The sequence below is a fragment of the Orycteropus afer genome, unplaced genomic scaffold, assembly GCF_000298275.1.
Source record: "Orycteropus afer afer isolate SDZICR_OR568_19922 unplaced genomic scaffold, OryAfe1.0 scaffold00042, whole genome shotgun sequence".
In the NCBI taxonomy this organism is placed as follows: domain Eukaryota; kingdom Metazoa; phylum Chordata; class Mammalia; order Tubulidentata; family Orycteropodidae; genus Orycteropus; species Orycteropus afer.
Genome location: NW_006921629.1, coordinates 11,826,409 through 11,845,228, shown reverse-complemented (window position 1 = coordinate 11,845,228; position 18,820 = coordinate 11,826,409). Strand labels below are relative to the sequence as shown.

At 42.6% G+C, this 18,820-nt stretch overlaps 1 protein-coding gene across 1 annotated transcript in view; it reads right to left on the bottom strand.

Annotated features, from left to right (window-relative positions):
* The window catches only part of RAP1GAP2 (RAP1 GTPase activating protein 2), a 145,985-nt gene that overhangs the window by 70,374 nt on the left and 56,791 nt on the right, over positions 1–18,820 (bottom strand). The window contains exons 3-6 of the mRNA XM_007937578.2: positions 15,383–15,427; positions 14,192–14,224; positions 13,420–13,632; positions 11,878–11,981 (exon numbers count right to left, since the gene is read on the bottom strand). Coding sequence (XP_007935769.1) covers positions 11,878–11,981; positions 13,420–13,632; positions 14,192–14,224; positions 15,383–15,427 — 395 coding nt within the window. The remainder of the gene's footprint in view (positions 1–11,877; positions 11,982–13,419; positions 13,633–14,191; positions 14,225–15,382; positions 15,428–18,820) is intronic.

The following is an 18,820-nucleotide window of genomic DNA, read 5'->3' as shown; positions in this document are numbered from 1 at the left end:
AAATTCTAGAGATAAGTCCCTTGTCAGATATGTTATTACCAAATCTTTTTTCCCAATCTGTAGGTTCTCTTTTGACTCTTTTGGAGAAGTCTTTGGAAGTACATAAACATTTAATTTTTAGAAGGTCCCAATCATCTGGCTTCTCTTCTACTGTTGGTGCATTTTGAATTATGCTTGGTAGTCTATTTATACCAATCTTTTTATTTTTTTAGGAGACACTGGTTCAGTGGTAGAATTCCTGCCTTCCATGTGTGATACTTGGGTTCGATCACTGCTCAGTGCGCCTCACGGCAGCCACCATCCTCCAGCGCTTCCAGACTAAGACAGATTAGGAAGAAAGGCCTGGCGATCTCCTTCTGAAAAATTATCCAGTGAAAACCCTGTGAATCACAACAGTCCAATCCTCCACCAATCATAGGGATGGCACAGGACTCAGCAGCACTTCATGGCATTGTACGTGGGGTCACCATCATTCAGGGGCTGACGTCACTAACAGCTAACAACACCATGGTTCCTTTTAGTTCAAGACAAGTTCATGACTATTAGTTTTTCTAGACGGATTGTTCTCTCTATCATAATGAAGACTGAGGCTCTTAGGGGACCCTGTGAAGGGCATCTTTCCCTGCCCAGGTTCTGAACAAATTAAGAAATGAAACTAAAGAGTAAGGCAGTTAGGGATCAAAATAACTCCTTTGTTGGCTGAAACCCATCAAATGGGGAAGAGATGGTCTCTTTAACAAATGGTGCTGACAAAACTGGATACCCACTTGCAGAAAAATGAAACAAGATCTGTACCTCACACCATACACAAAAACTAACTCCCGATGGATCAAAGACTTAAATGTGAAAACTAAAACTATAAAGTTCCTCAAGAAAAAAATAGGGGCAAATTCAGGGGTCCTAATTTATGGCATAAATAGACTGCCAAGCATAACCCAAAAGGCACAAACAGCTGAAAATAAACTAGATGAATGAGACCTTCTAAAAACTAATTTTTTTTAATGTGCTTCAAAAGACTTCTCTAAAAGAGTAAAAAGAGAACCTACAGATTGGGAAAAAATATTTGGCAACAACATATCTGACAAAGGACTTATTTCTAAAATTTATAGAAAACTCCAACACCTCAACAACAAAAAGATTAACAATCCAATTAAGAAAATGGGCAGAAGATGTGAATAGACACTTCACCAAAGAGGATATGCAGGTGGCCAGCAAATACATGAAGAAATGCTCACAATCATTAGCCATCAGAGACATGCAAATCAAAACAACAAGATGCCATCTCACCCCAACACTAATGGCAAAATTCAACAAGACAGAGAGTAACAAATGCCGGCAAGAATGTGGAGAGATTGGGACTCCCATACACTGCTGGTGGGACTGTTAAATGACACAACCACTGTGGAAAGCAGTATGGTGACTGCTTAAAAATTTGGAATTAGAAATACTATTTGACCCAGCAAACCCATTACTAGGTATATATCCTAGAGAAGTGAGAGCCAGGACAAGAACACACCCATGTTCATCGCAGCACTATTCACAATAGCAAAATGATAGAAACTACCTACGTGCCCATCAACAGAAGAATGGATAACCAAACTACAGTACATACACACAATGGAATATTATGCAACACTGAAGAATAATGTAGAATCTGCAAAACACCACATAACATGGATGAACTTGGAAGACATAATGCTGAGTGAAGTAAGTCAATCACAGAAGGATAAATATAGTATTAGTTCATTATTGTAAAAAGTCAAGGAAAGGTTTATATATGGAAGGAAACTTGATTTGTTGGGGGAGCACATAGTAAGTATGAAGACAAAATGGATCTTCTAGCTAAACTTCAGAATGAGCCAAAATTTGCCACCCAGTCATGGGCCAGCCGTGCTGGGCCCGTGCAGCCCTCCTCCTGTGAGGTCTGCTGAGCAGAGACTTACAGAAGGATGTAGGGGGCAGAGGAGATGCCCTAAGAGTAGCTAACTCTAAGAGACAAAAGGAGGAAAGAACTAGGCAACACATGCCAAGTTCTTGCTCCCAAATTCACCTATCAAGGGAGAAGTGAGTGAGAGGGTGGAGAAAGGGCAGCGGTGTTGCACAGGGGTGCTCCCTCCAGGGAACAACAGTAGTGGGGATGAAGAGTTCCCAAGTTACAAAGTTGCTGTTAGTTGCCATTGAGTAGATTTGGTTCATGGTAACCCCACGTGTTCCGAGCAGAGCAGCTCCATAGGATATTCAAAGCTGTGACCTTTTAAAAGCAAGCCACCAGGCCTGTCTTCTGAGGCACTTCTGGGGAGTTTGAAGGCCAACATTTTGGCTAGTAGTCAGGCCTTTGATCATTTGTGCCACTCAGAGACCTGAATTACAAAGTGGTGTTCCCTACATCCCTGCTGATGCTTTTGTCCTATAATTCTGGTTTGTGTGATATTACTATTGCACTCCTTTCCTTGGTGTTTTCCCAGCATATCTTTTGCCATTTCTTTATGTTAAATCTTTTCTTATCATTTTGCTTTAGGTTACGTCTCTTATAAACAGAATATAGTTGGGATTTTTTAATCCAATCCGATAGTTTGATGTTTTAATGTGCTAATTTAATCTATATACATACTTATCGTAATTACTGTCATATTTGGGATTATTTTTATTATTCTGTGGGAGCTCTGGTGGCGTAGTGCCTAAGGCATTTGGCTGCTAACCAGAAGGCTGGTGGTTCAACCCCCCCAGCCACTCCTCAGAAGGAAGACTGAGCCATCTACTTCCATAGTGATACTGCTGCGGAAACCCAAGGAGGGGTCGCTATGAGTTGGAATCAACTCAACAGCAGTGAGTTTGTTTTTTTTTATTACCCTATATTTCTGTGTGTGTGTGTGTGTGTGTGTTCTCCTTTTCTACCTTCAACTGGATAAAGTTGGTTATGTTTGATTTGGTTTAAATTCTCTTTTTATATCCCTCTGCTACTTTGGAAGCTATAGACTGTATCTCTACAATTTCCAAAACACATATTTATATATCTTCCCAACAAACTATAAAGTTACTCATTAACTCTCTCTTGAGGGGAAAAAAGGGTACAGGGGCCTTAGAGTATCCCCTGAACTCTTCCATTACCATTGTCCTTGCTATTTTTGTTTATAATTTTAGTACTACCCTCTTTTAAGACACACAAAAAGCTACTTCTTTCTTCCAGTCAATAATTAGATAAACCAACATAGTTTACCTGTTTCTTGCCACTTGTGAATTGCACCTTTTCTTCTGGGTTCTCTTTTCTTCTGGTGGAAGTACATCCTTCAGTAACTCTTTCAGGGAGATATGTGAGTGCTACACTCCCTTCATTTCTTTATGTCTGAAAACAGTTATATTTTATCTTCATTGACAGTTTTTCTGGGTATAGAATTTTAGGTTAAGGCCTTTTTTTCTTCCTTTCTTTTTCTCAATATTTAAAGATATTACTTCATTATCTTACAACTATTATGGAGGATAAGAAATTTCTGTTCTCAGCCTAGCTGTTATGACTTCATAGATTGCTGTTCTTGTGTTCGCTGCTGTCAAGTCAGCTCCAATTCATGGCAACCTCATGCACAACAAAATGAAACACTCCCCAGTCCTGGTATGATCCACAGGACATTTTTCCATAGGATTTCCACTGGCTGATTTTCAGAAGTACATGACTAGGACTTTCCTCCTAGTCAGTCTTAGACTGCAAGCTCCACTGAAACCTGTTCAGTGTCATAGCAACACATAAGCTGCCATTGCCAGATGGACGGCAACTGAGTATGAGACGCACTGGCCGGGAATTGAACCCAAGTCTCCCACATGAAAGGCAAAAATTCTACTATTGAACCACCAATGCCCTCATCCATAGGTAATCTGCCTTTATCCTCAGGTCCCTTTTGACTTTTCTTAGATGCTGTGATGTTTCACTTCAAAGTGTCTAGAAGTATGGTTTCTGTTTTAAAATTGTGCTCACCACCACCGTGTGTGCTTTCTTCAGTTCTAAAATATTATCAGCCATTACTTCTTCAGATACTTCTTGTCCACTAGTCTCTAGTCTTTCTTTCTGAAACTCCCTTGAGACAAATGCTGGGACTTCTCAGTTGATTCATTCATCTTCTTTTTCATGTATTTCACCTATCTGTGCTGTGTTCTGGATGGATTCCTTGGAATTATCTTCCAATTCACAAAGCCACTCTTCAAACAGACTAGATTTTATGCCATGTGTTGAGAGTTTTTTGGGTTTTTTTAAACAACTCTTTTATAATTCCAATAATTGTAATTGTTTTCTTATTATACCTATGTGTTCTTGATTCATTTATCTGGGTCATAATTTATTATCCCTCTTATAGATGTTATTTGTTCTTTATCTTTTTAGGATCTTAAATATATTTATTTTAAGTCATTTTGACAGTAGACAATTATTTGCATTTTGTCAGGAATAAATCCATCTCCCATTTGTTGACATTTTTGGCTGTCATTCTTAATGTCAGTTTTCCCCAGGTGTTTTGGAATTTTCCACCCACTTGATCTATCCTTAGTGCAAATCGCCCTGGTTCAGGTCTCACTGGGGCTGTTGGATTATACAGCTTAAGGGGTACTTTCACATTGTGTAATCTGGTGGCCTGACTCATCATAGTAGCCTCCTAACTCATTTTCCTGCTTTTGGCCTTGCCTCTCCAACCTATCCTCCTTATTCTAGCCAGAATGATCTTTCTATAGTTCAAATGTGATCATGCCATCCTCCCTTCAGTAGCCCTCCTATTGCTCTTAGGATAAAATCCAAGCTCCTAAATAGTTTACACATGATGTAACTTTCCTTATGTCTCCAGTATGATCTCTCAATCTGACACACACTCAGACACACACGCCACATTCAAGCCATGTTGAACTTCTTTCAGTTCTCTAATACCATCTATAGGCTATAGTGGTTAATGTTCACAAGAGGAAGAAAATAAGAACAGAATAAGAATAAGAATAGTTAATGTGTATTGAATGCTTTCTATGGCCAGGTAACAAGATAAGAGCTTATTCCCCACAGTATCCCTTCCCTGAGACAAAGAATAGGATGTATTAAACCATGGTTAAATATGGAATGAATAAGTGAATTCCCTAATATTAACCATCCTTGCATTCCTAAAGCATCTCTTTTTTAGCTATAGTGAATTATTTATTCTCTTAAGAGATAGCTTGAATTTGAGTTGCTAGGACTGGTATTTTATTTAAAATCTTTACTTCTCTATTAACAAACAATATTGGCCTTTATTTTTTTTTCTTTTTTTGTTTGCATTTTATTTGTCTGATTTTTTTCATGAGGATCTTTCAAGCACTGTTAAACTAATAGAGAAGCCTTCCATATTTTTCTTTTTTATTTTGTTGTTGTTGAGAATACACAACAAAACACATCAATTCAACAGTTTCCACATGTACCATTTAGTGACAGTGAGTATATTCTTTGAGTTATGCAACCATTCTCATCCTCCTTTTCTGAATCAATCCTCCTCCATTAACATAAATTCACTGCCCCCTAAATTGCCTATCTAATCTTTCAAGTTGCTTCCTAGCACACAGCAGCCTCAGTTAGCAGTTTTCAGTGCCAAACAGAAGTGGGGGCAGAATGGAGGCATGGTTCGAATCCCACTTCTGACACCAACTGCTAAAAGGGCAAGGAGATATGTCTTGTTAGTTTCAGAGGCCAGAACTATAGGGTACATGGGGAGGCAGAGAGAGTGTTGACTATGAGAGCAGACTTCACTGCACGGCCCTTCTGTAGTAATTCGCAGCAAGCTTGCAGCCAAAAGTGTCCAGGTAGGGAAGATACTGGCACACAAGGAGGTCAGCCTTATTGATTTTACAGCAGAAGCGTGCGGTCTCATCTCTTTGTACAGACAAGGGCTGTGATGGTTAGGAAAGCAGAGTCCTTTTCTGGGGCTACTTTCAAAGTTCACAGCAGTGAACTCCACATGGCTCCACATGGCTGTGGGGAGGCAGGGACTGTGGGAGAATCAATTTTCTACCAATTTTCTCACCGTATGCTACTCACTGCTGATCCTTGCCTGCTTGCAGTTCCCCTCAGCTTTCCTTTGCTCCCCAACTCAGAGTCCCTCAAAGCCAAGTAGTGTTTCCTTGTTGTATTTCTTGTTGTATGTGAGGGAAGGTTGAAATGATGGTCTGTTTATGCCACCAACTACCCAGAATTCTCTGTATTTCTCTGTTTTCTTGAACAGTTTAAATAGTATGAAATCTGTTCCTTGAAAGACCTGCTTGAAAACAATCTAGATCTAGAAACTTTGGGAGAGAACTTTTTAAGTCTATTCTATAGTTATTGATCTCAGATTGTTTTTTATTTTTGTACTTTATCTTCAGTTACATCCTATAAAGTCATCTGTTTCAAATAAAAATTTCAATTTAATAGCATGGGTTGAACATACAGCATCCATTAGCAATTGTTTAATCTTTTTCACATCTGTATGCCTTTTTATGCCTACTTTTGCATATTTCCCCCTCTTTTTATCTATATTTAACTAGCTGGATAACTACCAACTTTATTGTTTTGTTTCCTTGAAAGAAGTAACTGGGATTTATTTATCAAGTCTAGCATTCTTTGTATTTCTAATTAAATTTTTTTTTCTGCTTTAATCTTTGTTAATTCCTTCTTCTTCCTTTCTTTGGGTAATAATATTGATGACAGTAATACAAACTACCTTTATTGAGTACCTATATACCTATAACGTTAGGCCCTGGCACATAACAAGTATTCAATTGTTTTAAGGCAGATACTATCACCACCACTTCAAAGATGAGGAAACAGGCACAAAGAGGTTACTAACAACAACAACTTGCAAATATTCTTTCTTATTTAATTAGAAACCATTTAAGGAAATGAATTTTCTTCAAAGTATAGCTTTGGATATAACCAATAAGCCTTTATATATAATATTATAAATGTCATTTTTTTAATAAATATTCTATACCCAATTCCTCTATGGGAACTCTGGTGGTATATTTTGGACAGTTTGAGAAATTGCTTTAAAGTGGCTAGGTGGGTTTTAAAAAACATCCTTTTGTTATTAATTTCTAGTTTTTTATCAAATTGTAAGTGACTATATCCAGCACAGTGTCTTCTTTTTGAAATTACTTTTAGATTTACTTAGTGGATCAAAAGACTGGTTCCTAAATCTGCTTGCTATCAAGAATTACCTGCAAGATTTTTAAAACTAGAAATTTCAAGTAACAATCTAATACTAAAAAGACCAAAGATTATGAACAGACAGTTGACAGAAAATAAATACAAGTAGTCCTTAAATATATGAAGAAACGTCCAACATCATTCATAATAAAATTGTTGTAAATGTAAGCTACACTAAAACACATTTTCACTTATCAGATTGGCAAAAATCCAAGTGCTTTGCAATACACTCTGTTGGAAAGGCTTTGGAAAAACAGGCACTCTCATACATAGCTGGTGAAAGTTCAAATTTATACAGTCCCTATATAGGGTGATTTGGCAATATCTATTAAAATACAAATGCACTCATGTTCTGACCCAGCTATCTCACTTTAGAGAATTTAATCTGTGCAAATTGACGTGTGCACAAGATAATTCATTGCAGCATTATCTGTGATATCAAAGGATTACTGATGGGTACCAATAGAGGATCTATTAAATGTTATTTCACATTCATATAGTGCAAAGAAAGTGAAAAGAATTAAGAAGCTTTCTATGGACTAATACAGAAAGATTTCTGAGACATATTGTTAATAAAAAAGACCAGACTTACTGGTCTGATAGAAACTAGTGGAACCCTCAAGTTTGTGGTTCTTAGACAGCCTTTAAGCCTAGAACTGAACCCATCCACAAAGATTAACTTTCAGCCAAATAATAGACAAACCTATAAAGTGAACACAAACACCAAAGAAGAAAGCACACCTCACTACAATCAACCATATGAGACCAGAAGGGTAGCATTTGCCCAAAAACAAAGCTCAAAAGGCAGATAGGGGTAGGGAAGAAGGATGAATGGAAACGGGGAACCCAGTAGAAAGTAGGAAAAGTACTGTTACACTGAGGGGATTGCAACCAATGTCACAAAACAAAAGGTATGTAAATTGTTGAATGGAAAACTAAGTTGCTCTGTAAACTTTCACTCAAACTACAAAAACGATGTATTATTAAGAGAAGCAAGTTAAAAAAAAGTTTGTTCTGTAGAATGCCACTTTTTGTGTTAGAAAGGGGAGAAAATAAGAATACATATTCTTATTTAAGTATCTTTATATATCTTATATATTTAAATATGTGTGTATGTGTACTTTTTTAAATGGTTGAGGCATAGAAATCTGAGTTTTTGCTTTGCTTTACTTTTAAGCTTGAAGATGATTCTAATGTAGCAGGCTCATCAGAAAAACCACTGATGTACTATGCAAATAATTTGTCTAAATATTCCATAAACAAAAATTAATATTCCACAGACATTTGAAAAGAAGCAGAAATTTCTGTATAGTGGATCCAAGTTTGATAGCCAGATAGAGATACATATAAAGATAAACATGTATAATTGACATAAATAACATTAATGAGATTATCCATATCTTTTTTTTTCTTAGTCTAGTGGATATGTCAAGTGATGAGGAGTGTGTTAAAATCTGCTCCTACAATTGGGTTCTGTAAATTTCTCCATATTTTAATCATTAAATATGTGTGTGTGGGTGGGGGCTGTTATAATATACACTATTACAATGTAACGGTTTATAAAATACCTGCTTGTGGATTTTACCTCTTATGAACAGAGAACAGCCCTTTTTGCTACATTGATTGCTTTTTTGCATTGAATTTTACTTTTCCGTATTAAGATTGACAACTTTGCTTTCTTCTCATATTTGTTTGCTGTAGGTTTTTTTTTGGGGGGGGGGGTTATAGCTTTTTCCAAAAAATTTTCTTTTTAAATGTTATGAGGTACTTTTTAAATAAATGTGTGTATGAGTGTGTATATACATGTACACACGTATATGTATACACACACACACACACACACATATACCTATTTGTGGTAGTTTTTTTGGATGGATGACCCAAACTGAGAATCTTTTGTCTAATAGTGCAATTTAATTCATTTATATTTATTATGATCCCATATATACTCCCTCATTTCTGTCATCCTATTTACTTTAATTTTAATTCTTTTATTTTCTGCTTCTATATGTGGAAGTTTTACCTTCCTCTATAATTTGGAATGTTTTTATTCTGCCAGTGATTTTATATCTATTAAATACTAAATTTTCATCAAAATATGTCCAGCTATTAGTTTCCTTTCACTGATTTTGTCTGATACTGGGAAAGTCATTTTGATCTACAGATTTAAGTCTTCAATCAGCTTAACTCACTGCCATTGAGTCAATTAGACTCACAGTGACCCCTCCTTGGGTTTCCGAGGCAATATTCCTTGGTGACAGTTTGCCCAATCTTCCTTCCGAGGAGTGGCTGGTGGGTTTGAACCTCCAGCCTTCTGGTTAGCAGTCAAATGCCTTAGGTACTACACCACCAGTATTTGCTGAAAATACAAAGTTAATAATATCTAAAATTTATTTTACTTTCTGTAGTAAATCCTTTTCAAATTCTGTTATTCCTCTACCTACTTAACACTAGGTTATGCTTTTGTAGATGCAGAATATTTTTTCTCATGGATCTTCTTTATGTTCAAACTTAAAAAAGAAGAAATCTACTCAGGTTTGTTATCTGTCTCCAAACTATGGGTAGATTCTCTTTGGCTACTCTCATGGCACACACTGAGGCTATAAGACACTCTGCCCAGATTTTAGGCTGCAGAGCTGGTTGTTATAAGCTTGTGATAACAGTTAAATAATACAGAAGCCTCCAGAAAATGAGGAAGGATCTGGGACAGCAGTCAATGCCAGCAGGAAAATTTCACCTCTGGATCATTTCTCCTTTGTATCTGATAAAGCTGCCAAGCCATGGGCTCAATTTTTTATGTCTGGTTTTCAATTGACCTGGCCATCATATGAAGTACATGATGTGACTGTCCAGCTTACTAGCTGGTGCCTGGTTTCTTTCTGCCGCCCTATAGGCTGCCTTTCTATTTGGGAGAGCCACACCTAGCTTACCCCTGGCTCCCTATTTCAAATGCTATTGACCTAAAAACAATTAAAAAAAAAAAAAAAAAAAACCCCACTGCCATCAAGTTGATTCCAACTCATAGCAACCCTCACTGGGTTTCCAAGGTGGTAAATATGGAAGTAGATTGCTGCACCTTCCTTCCGTGAAGCGACTGGTAGATTTGAACCACCAATCTTCTGGTTAGCAGTCAAATGCCTTAGGCACTGCACCACCAGAGCTCCTTAAAAACAATAAAAGTGGTTCCATATGGAAAGACCCTTGATTTTCCAAGGCTAGCCCTCACTCCTAAAAGTTACAGGATTCTTCTAGACTCTCCAATTTCATAAATTCTCACACTAAGCTGCTTTCTAAGGAAGGGGAGCTGGGGCTCAATTTTCCATGTTCCCTTCACGCTAGTCTTAACTGCCCCGTAGATCACCAAAACAGTACCATCAAAGTGCATGCTGTATGCCCATGGCATCTTTCCCTAGCATTCAGTCTTGATACAATATTTCAGATAGGATATAGTATTGGAATAATGAGATTAGATCTTGTGTTTCAATTCTTGTCTTACTCAAAAATCAGACCCAATCTTGTTCTGATTTTTATTAAGAAAGGGAGGAACTTTCTTTACAGAGGCATATGTAGCTAGAAATCCTATTTGGAGAACGGAATCCAGGTATTATCCCTCAGAAAATTGGTTTCGCCTATTTAATTCACTCTCCCATACCTTGCAAATATGATTTCTAGCCAGGTGAACCTCTGCAAAGAAAATTGCTTCCTTTCTTAATAAAAATTAAACCAAGATTGGAAGGATGTTGACAACTTTCTCATAACCTGTCCTCCCTCCCCGCTCAATAGCAGGGCTCTGTGTTCCTGTTCCCTCCTATATTTATGTCAAAATGTGGGGAGAAAAATATGCTCTTGCTCTTTTCTCAAATACCTTCAAGCACTTCCAATTTGGGTGAACAAATATAGATCGAAAGTTCAACAAGTTCATGGCATTTGGCCTTCACGTTTCACCTTCCCTGTTTTTACCACCCCATCGGACAGAGATAAATAAGACACAGACTCCTTTATGCCCCCAGAGCACTCTATGCATATCACTAAGATAACACCTGTGACATATATACTAAAATTCTCTTTCCCTCTCCCACTAGACCATAAGTCTTTCGAGAACAGAGACTAAGTCTTATTCATCACTGTATCCCCAGCACCTATCACATTTCCTGGCACATATGAGGTTTTCAAAACATGTCAGTTGAACCAAAGAGAAACCAGTTCTAGCTCTTGCCCTTGAGGAGATCATAACCCAGACAAAGGTGCCCTGGTTTCAGCTCTACAGCAGTGTTCTCTCTGAAGCACTCCCATTGGGAACATCATTCCATTGCCGAGAACCCAACTCACACAGCACACGCTCTGGAATCTTTTTCCCTGCTCAGATGTACATCCAGCAAACCTTCACCCAGAAGGATCTGGAGCTACACTGAGCCACTCCTACTTTTACTTCCCATCTTCCTCAGAGCCACCTGCGGTCTCCAACAAGAAAGAGAGGCAGGTAGGGGGATGGTCTAGGTGACCTTGGGCCCAGGACCACTCTGACTTAGCTAGCTGGAACTCCCTGCATGGCAGCTTTAGTCATAGCTCCAGGATTCCAGCCAGTCTGTTCCCCCTTGCACGCCCAGACCAGACTGGTCAGACTGGTATTTCTGAGTCCCTAACATTTATGGCAGCCTGCCTCAAAGAGGTGTGGCCTCAGAGTGCAGCAGCCTCACCTGAGAATGATCCGAAGGTACTCAATACCCTCTGCCTCCTCACACTTGATGGACAGGATCAAGTTGCCCAGGCTGCTGCCTGTACAATAAAAGTTCAGATGGTCCTGGGAACAGAAACCAGGCGTTAGAGGTGGGAAAGGGTCCCTCCAGACACGCCCCTCAAACCACCTCCCTCACCCCAAATTAGAAGTCCCACAGCAATGGAGAAGAGAAGGATGCTGCTACTGATGATGATAGTGGTGGTGGTGGTGGTGGTGACGTTAGTAGTTACCAACTCCCAAGTCTTCAGTATGTGCCAGGAACTGGGCTAAATGGTTAATACCCATTGTCTTTTTTAATCCTGACTGATACCTTAAGCAGTGGATAACATCATCATACCAGTTTCACAGATGAGGAAACCACGTTCAGGAAGCTTAATTAATTTCCCAAGGTCACACAACTAGAAAGTGATAGAGCCAGGTTTCAAATCCAGGTCTTGTCTTAACACTGAAGCTCAAGTTCTTCACCACAAGATACTAAGTCTTGCTTCGAGTGCAACCCTCACCGATGCAGACTAATTATGGCAAGAAGGGAGAAGCCACAGCATCTCTCACCCAAAGGGAGCTGCCAAGAGGGCCTCTGGACCAGCAGGTCTCTCCCAGGCCCAGAGAGAGCTGTGGTTAAAACCACAGCTTCCTGGAGCCCATCCCAACGCAAACAAACGCAACACACTGCTATTGAGTTGGATCCGACTCATAGCGACCCCTCCTTGGGTTTCCGAGGCAGTATCACTACAGAAGTAGATTGCCCAACCTTCCTTCCGAGGAGTGGCTGGTGGGTTTGAATAGCCAGCCTTCTGGTTAGCAGTCAAATGCCTTACGCACTAAGCCACCAGGGCTCCTGGAGCCCCTCCCAGACCTGCCAAATCAGGGTGGAGCCCTGGGATCTGCATTTTAACAAGAGCCCCAGGGATTCTGATGTAACCCCCTCTGTGGGAGACTGCAAAGCTGCCTCCAGCTGAAGGCGGCCCCCTTGGGACTTTTGGACTCTGGCAAGTCTGAAGGGCAGAAAATATCTAAAGAAATGTAACATTATCACTTTTTTAAGCAGTGAGAGGCTCACACTGCCCCAACTCATACAAGTACTCAAGGGACCTGTTTGAATGAGTACATGAAAACTTGGATCACTGTTAGATGGAAATGGAGACTTGCAAGGTGTGAGAACATAGTATTTTTCCTTGAATGTTAAAACTCCACCCCACCCTCATTCACATCCAAACACTACCCCTGCCATTGGTTCTGAAAACATTTGCTAGGGGTGGCCCCCACAAGGGCCCACTGCCCCAGGGCTCCCTGGCTTCTGCAGGACCCTCTCTTCCCCTATCCCAGGAGCAGGACTGGTCAGCAAGCTCCCCAGCCAAAGGCAGAAGCAGGGAGCAAGAAGGAGTGCAGTGACCTGGAAGGAGAAAATGTGGGGACAAAAGAGTGGCACTGGAGAGAAGAGTGGGCTCCCTGTGCATTTGTCTCCTTTGGCAGCCATTTTCTCCCAGGCCATGGGCCTCACCTTCCCCAGGAAGTGCCTGCGATAGGCCCTGGCTTCACTCTTGCATTCAAGCTTGTAGCCAAACGTGTGGGGACTCAGGTTGTCCTCTTCCTCTTCCTCACAAATGCTGCTTCCCAGTGATGTCGGTGTGCCCACATTCTCTGGGTCCTCGATCCAGTAGCCCCCAAACTGGGGCAGGATGACTAGGGGGTATGGACCACCCTTCTCCACAACCTGGAGACAGAGGAAGGGTTTCACACTGCAGCCTGCCCTGGGACTGCAGGTGAGAGGGGGAAGCGGACACTAATGATGGTGTCCCCACCTGCCTCTGAACTGCTCCAAGGAGGGGACCCTTATATCTGAGGATGAAAGGACTTATATGAAGCCCAGGGTTGCAAGGCCTGGCCTGGATCAAAACCAAAAAATCAAACTCACTGCCATGAAGTCAATTCTGACTCATAGTGACCCCCTTTGGGTTTTTGAGGTGGTAAATCTTTACGGAAGTAAATTGCCCAGTCTTCCTTCCATTGAGTGGCTGGTAGATTTGAACTGCCAGCCTTCTGGTTAGCAGTCAAATGCCTTAGGCACTATGCCACCAGAGCTCCCCCCCAAAGCCTGGAATTTAAACATGGAAAAGCTAGGGTCATAAAGGGAAAGATGGGAAGAGACCTCAGGCCCACATGTCCCAATCACATGGTGGAGCTGGGCAGGGACCATCACCATCATCTCCACAGGCCACGCCCCAGGCACCAGGCCTAGAGCAAGTTGCCAGGCAGCCAAGGTGGGATCCTACCTCATCAATGCTGGGATATGGGATATAGTCGTCCTGCAAGACAAACCAGAGAACCCACCATTAGTCCCAACAGTGCCCGTAAAGTCTGACCACTGTTTCCATTGCCCTGTCCCAGGCCTGGGAAGCAGGTGGTTGGGGCTTGGCAGCCACAGTAGGCATTTGGTAGCACCAGGAGGAGTATTCACAGATGGGACAGTCTAGAGGTAGCTCTGGGATCTGACTTCCCTTGAGCTCTTCTTGTAACTGACAGAGGCTGAACATAAATCTCGCTGAAGATGTAGAAGTAAAGTATACAGAAGTGCCGAACTTCACCCCCTGGACAACTAGCCTGGGATGCCATCTGTTATGGCCTGAATTGTGTTCCCCCAAAAATATGTGTGAAGTCTTAACCCTGTACCGGGTAAATATGACCCTGTTTGTAAATAAGGAGTTCTCTTTTGTTATGTTAATAAGGCCATACCAATGCAGGGTGAATTCTAAACCCAATCACGTCTGAGTTAAAAAACAAAACAAAACAGAACAGACACAGAGACACACACACTAGAGGATAAAAGACAGCACATGAGGATGATCTACAAGAAAAGGAACACCCAGGATTGCCAGCAGACACCACAGAACCAGGAGAGAGGCTCACGGAAGGAATCGCCTGAGACCTTGGTTTGGGCTCCTAACCTCCAGAACCGTGAGAAAAAAATTTTCTGTTCTGTAAAGCCCCCCACTTGTGGTGTTTGTGTTACGGCAGCACTAGGAGACTACGACACCATCACTAAGCCCTAGGACACCTCAGCTTTCTCTGAATCCTGTCTGTTGGCCCCGCCCAGGCAAGGGGGCTAAGCTACACCTCTAGGCCCTGGCCATGGACCCTGAAGCTGAGAAGTGACTGCCCAATGGAGCCCAGAGCATACGCTGATCTCCCCCAAACACTGTGGGAGTGCAGGGTACAAGAGTGGGGAGGAAGCAGCTTCCATCCCCAGCCTGCTCTCAAGCTGTCCCTAAAGGCGTCAAGCCAGGGTCCCCTTTGCTGCCCACCATACAGTCTGACAGGGATTACAGTCATTTAAGTGGCCCTTGGTGAAAATCAGAGTTTGATGGGTGTTAAACAGAAGACCAGCTCACTGCTCCGCCTGCCTTCCTCTCACCTCTAATCCTTCCCTGGGCCCACCTGGAGGCCCCCTCACCCACCCAGCCCACCTTGTTCTTCTGGGGTCCTGGCTTCTGCTCTTCAAGCTTGATCCCCTGTGGAAACAAGGAAAAGAGGATCCATGGAAAAGCAAAGGTTACAAAGAAGAGGCAGAAAAGCAAAGCACCTGGCCCTGCTGACGGTTAGTAATAACAGCAACAGCTAACACGGACTGAGCCTGGTACTGCAGGCCACACTCATTGCCACATGCAGTCCTCACATCACGCCCAGGCAAGGCAGCGGGGCAGGGTGGTTACAGCGTGGACTCCATCCAGACTCCCGGGCTCAGACACTGCCACTTATAAAACCTCCCTGTGCCCAGTGTTCTCGTCTGTGCAATGGGAATGATAATGGTACCTTGCGTTGGACTGAAAGTTAAGTGTTGATGTGTCAAACACTTTAGAACGGTGCTTGCTACATGGTCTATGTGTTTGCTGTCATGCTATTTTGAGGTAGGAAGTATCATCCTAGGGTCACAGAGCTAGAAGGTGAGGGGTGAGGACGTCAGAGCCAGCACTCTGGGGTACCTACCGCCCTACCTGCTCCACTACTGTCTGCAGCTGACCCTAGTCCCCATTCAGTCATTAACATACTATCTTGACAAAGTTTAACCTCTTGGTGCCTTCAGGCCTTTCATGTCTGAAATGAGGATTTTAACACTGCCCTCCTACCTGACACATACATTACCAGAAACATATGAGGACTGGAGGCTAGATTAGGGGAGTTCACCCACAAGCATCTGGAAAATTGGCTTCTGAGGAATAGTGCATTCATTGTCCAGGGGTTCTGTAGTGCAGTTCTGACTTAACTGGGTTTTGCAAGAGGGGAAGGCATAGTGCTGCCAAACTTTTTTTTTTTTAATAACTCAGATGAGGCGAGAGATGAGAGGAGAGGACAGACTGGGAGACACAGGCCGGGAAAGAAATTCCCAATTCCCCTCTGCAGAAGAGAGAATTCCAGAAGCCAGCCCTGCCTGAGCCCGATCCTGATCCTAACCCACCAGGATCTTAACCTTCCAAAGTACACTCCTTCTGTTCTCTCCTTTGAGCTCACAGAACCTTTTCACCAATGAGGAAACTGAAGCCCAGAGGTAGCAGTTTCTTGCCTAATGTCACCCAGCAAGGAAAGGGTAGGGCCTGGATCTGAAGGCCAGCTGATGTCCCTGAGTGCATGCTCTTATCCCTCTTCCTTGGAGGTCGGGGTGCCTGCTACCTGGATAGATTCGACTTGGCCTTCTCCAGACTTCTCTGGGCTGAGTCACCCTGCAGCATTGTTAAGGAGGGTGTGGGAAGGCCCCTCCCATCCGACAGGTGCTCCTCTCCCCACACAAGGAGAAAACCACCTGGGTGGCCCTGCAGCCCCTGTGCAGGAAAGCAAACTGGGCAGATGGGGAGGGGGTGATGTCAGGAGTTGGTTTTGTTTGCCCTGGGCAAACAAAGAGCTTGCACTCTTAATGTACCCATTGCCCCACGGGGACTGTTCTATTCTTCAAATTCCATCTCTCTTGGGCCAGGAGTCAGGAAGCTGGATCCTAGCTTCAACCCTTTACAATTTGCAAAGTGACCAGGGCACTTAACTGCTCTGAACCTCAGTTTCCACATCTGCAGGATGAGGAGAGATGGCACCTATGTGGGAGGGCAGAATCTGAGGCATCACCCCCTTCATCATCACTGGTTCCCCATGATGTCCTAGGTGATTTTCATATACACAGGGGAGTTGGGAATAAGGAACTCCTTGGAAGACTGGGTCTCTCCTTCAGTGTACCCAGTTGGGTGCATGGTAAACCAAAAACCATTTGCTGTCAAGTCAATGCCAGCCCATGGTGACCCCATGTGTGTCACGGAAGAACTGTATGCCATGTGATTTTTCAATGGCTGTGGTCTATCAGAAGTAGATAGCCAGGCTTTTCTTCTTAGGCACCGCTGGGTGAACTTGAATTTCCAACCTTCCAGTTAGCAGCCAAGTGTGTTAACAATTTGCACCACCTGGAATTCTGCACCTGTGGTATTTAATCAACACTGGAATGTTTGGTCTCAACCCTCAGCAGTCTCAAATGAGATAGAATCAGCAACATGGATATGCTGTTGTTGTTGTTGTTGTTATGTACCATTGAGTCAGACCCGACTCATAGTGACCCCTCCTTGGGTTTCCGAGGCAGTATCACTACGGAAGTAGATTGCCCCATCTTCCTTGGATATAGAGGAAGATAAAAACAAGACTCCTGCCCTCTAGGGGCTCCCAATCTAGTTGAGAAGACCAGCCCAGCAGCCTCTAAACAATAGAACTAAGTGAAGCTGGCTAAGCGTGGCTGAGTGTATGTACTCAGACAGAGAAGGCAGCAGACTCCAGCTGGGGGTGGAGGCTGGGTGAACTTGTGGGAGCAGCCTGAGAGAAGGCAGGGTGATGGGTACAGGGTGAGCTACAACCCCATGCCAGCTACCCAGGGTGCTGGGGAAAGGTGAAAATCCCCATTTTGCTCCCAGCAATTTCACACTTAATTATACCCTGTCTCCCATCTCTCCTGTCACAGAACATACCATCCTTGTCTCTGCAACATGATTACAAGTTCCCTCAACGCTACAAAGTAGTTTGTATTCCACACACCGCTAGGCACAGAGGAGGATCATAATAACTTGCTTGTGGTAATGACACAGCCACTAATAATAATTTCCCTCAGTCCCTCCCCCTCCCCGCCCTCAGGGAGACCTGGCTTTCCCTGAGGACCACACTCACTTGCACAGCCTTCTGAGCACCTCCGCCTGCAACTCAGGGACTGGTGAGAGCCCAATTTGCCTCTCCTACTAGAGCTTCCAAGGAGCTCTGGTGCCCTAGTGGATAAGGCACTTGGCTGCTACCAGAAAGTCAGTGGTTCAAACTCACCAGCAGCTCCACAGAAGGAAGATGGGCAGATCTACTTCCATAAAGATTTACAGCCTTGGAAACATGATGGAGCTCTGGTGACAAAGTGCCTAAGACATCTGACTGCTAACCAGAAGGCTGGCAGTTCAAACCCACCAGCCACTCCGTGGAAGGAAGACTGGGCAATCTACTTCTGTAGTGATGCCATTAATAATAATATCCACTTCCTGTGGGCTTTGTCAGGAATAAATGAGATGATACTTGTCAATCTCTGGGCCCAGAGAAGTACTTGAAATATGTATGGTATTATTAGCATCTTCTTCCCACTCTTACTACCTTCATCAATTAAACCTGGCACAGTGCCTAAGGCATTTGACTACTAACCAGAAGGGTGGCTGTTCAAACCCACCAGTCACTCTGCAGAAGGAAGATGGGCAATCTACTTTTGTAAAGATTTACAGCCTCAGAAACCCAATGGGGGTCGCTATGAGTCAGAACCAACTTGGTGGCAGTGTTTTGTTTTGCTTTGTTTTAAGAGTTGTTATTGTTATGTGCCGTCGAGTCGGACCCAACTCATAGCGACCCCTCCT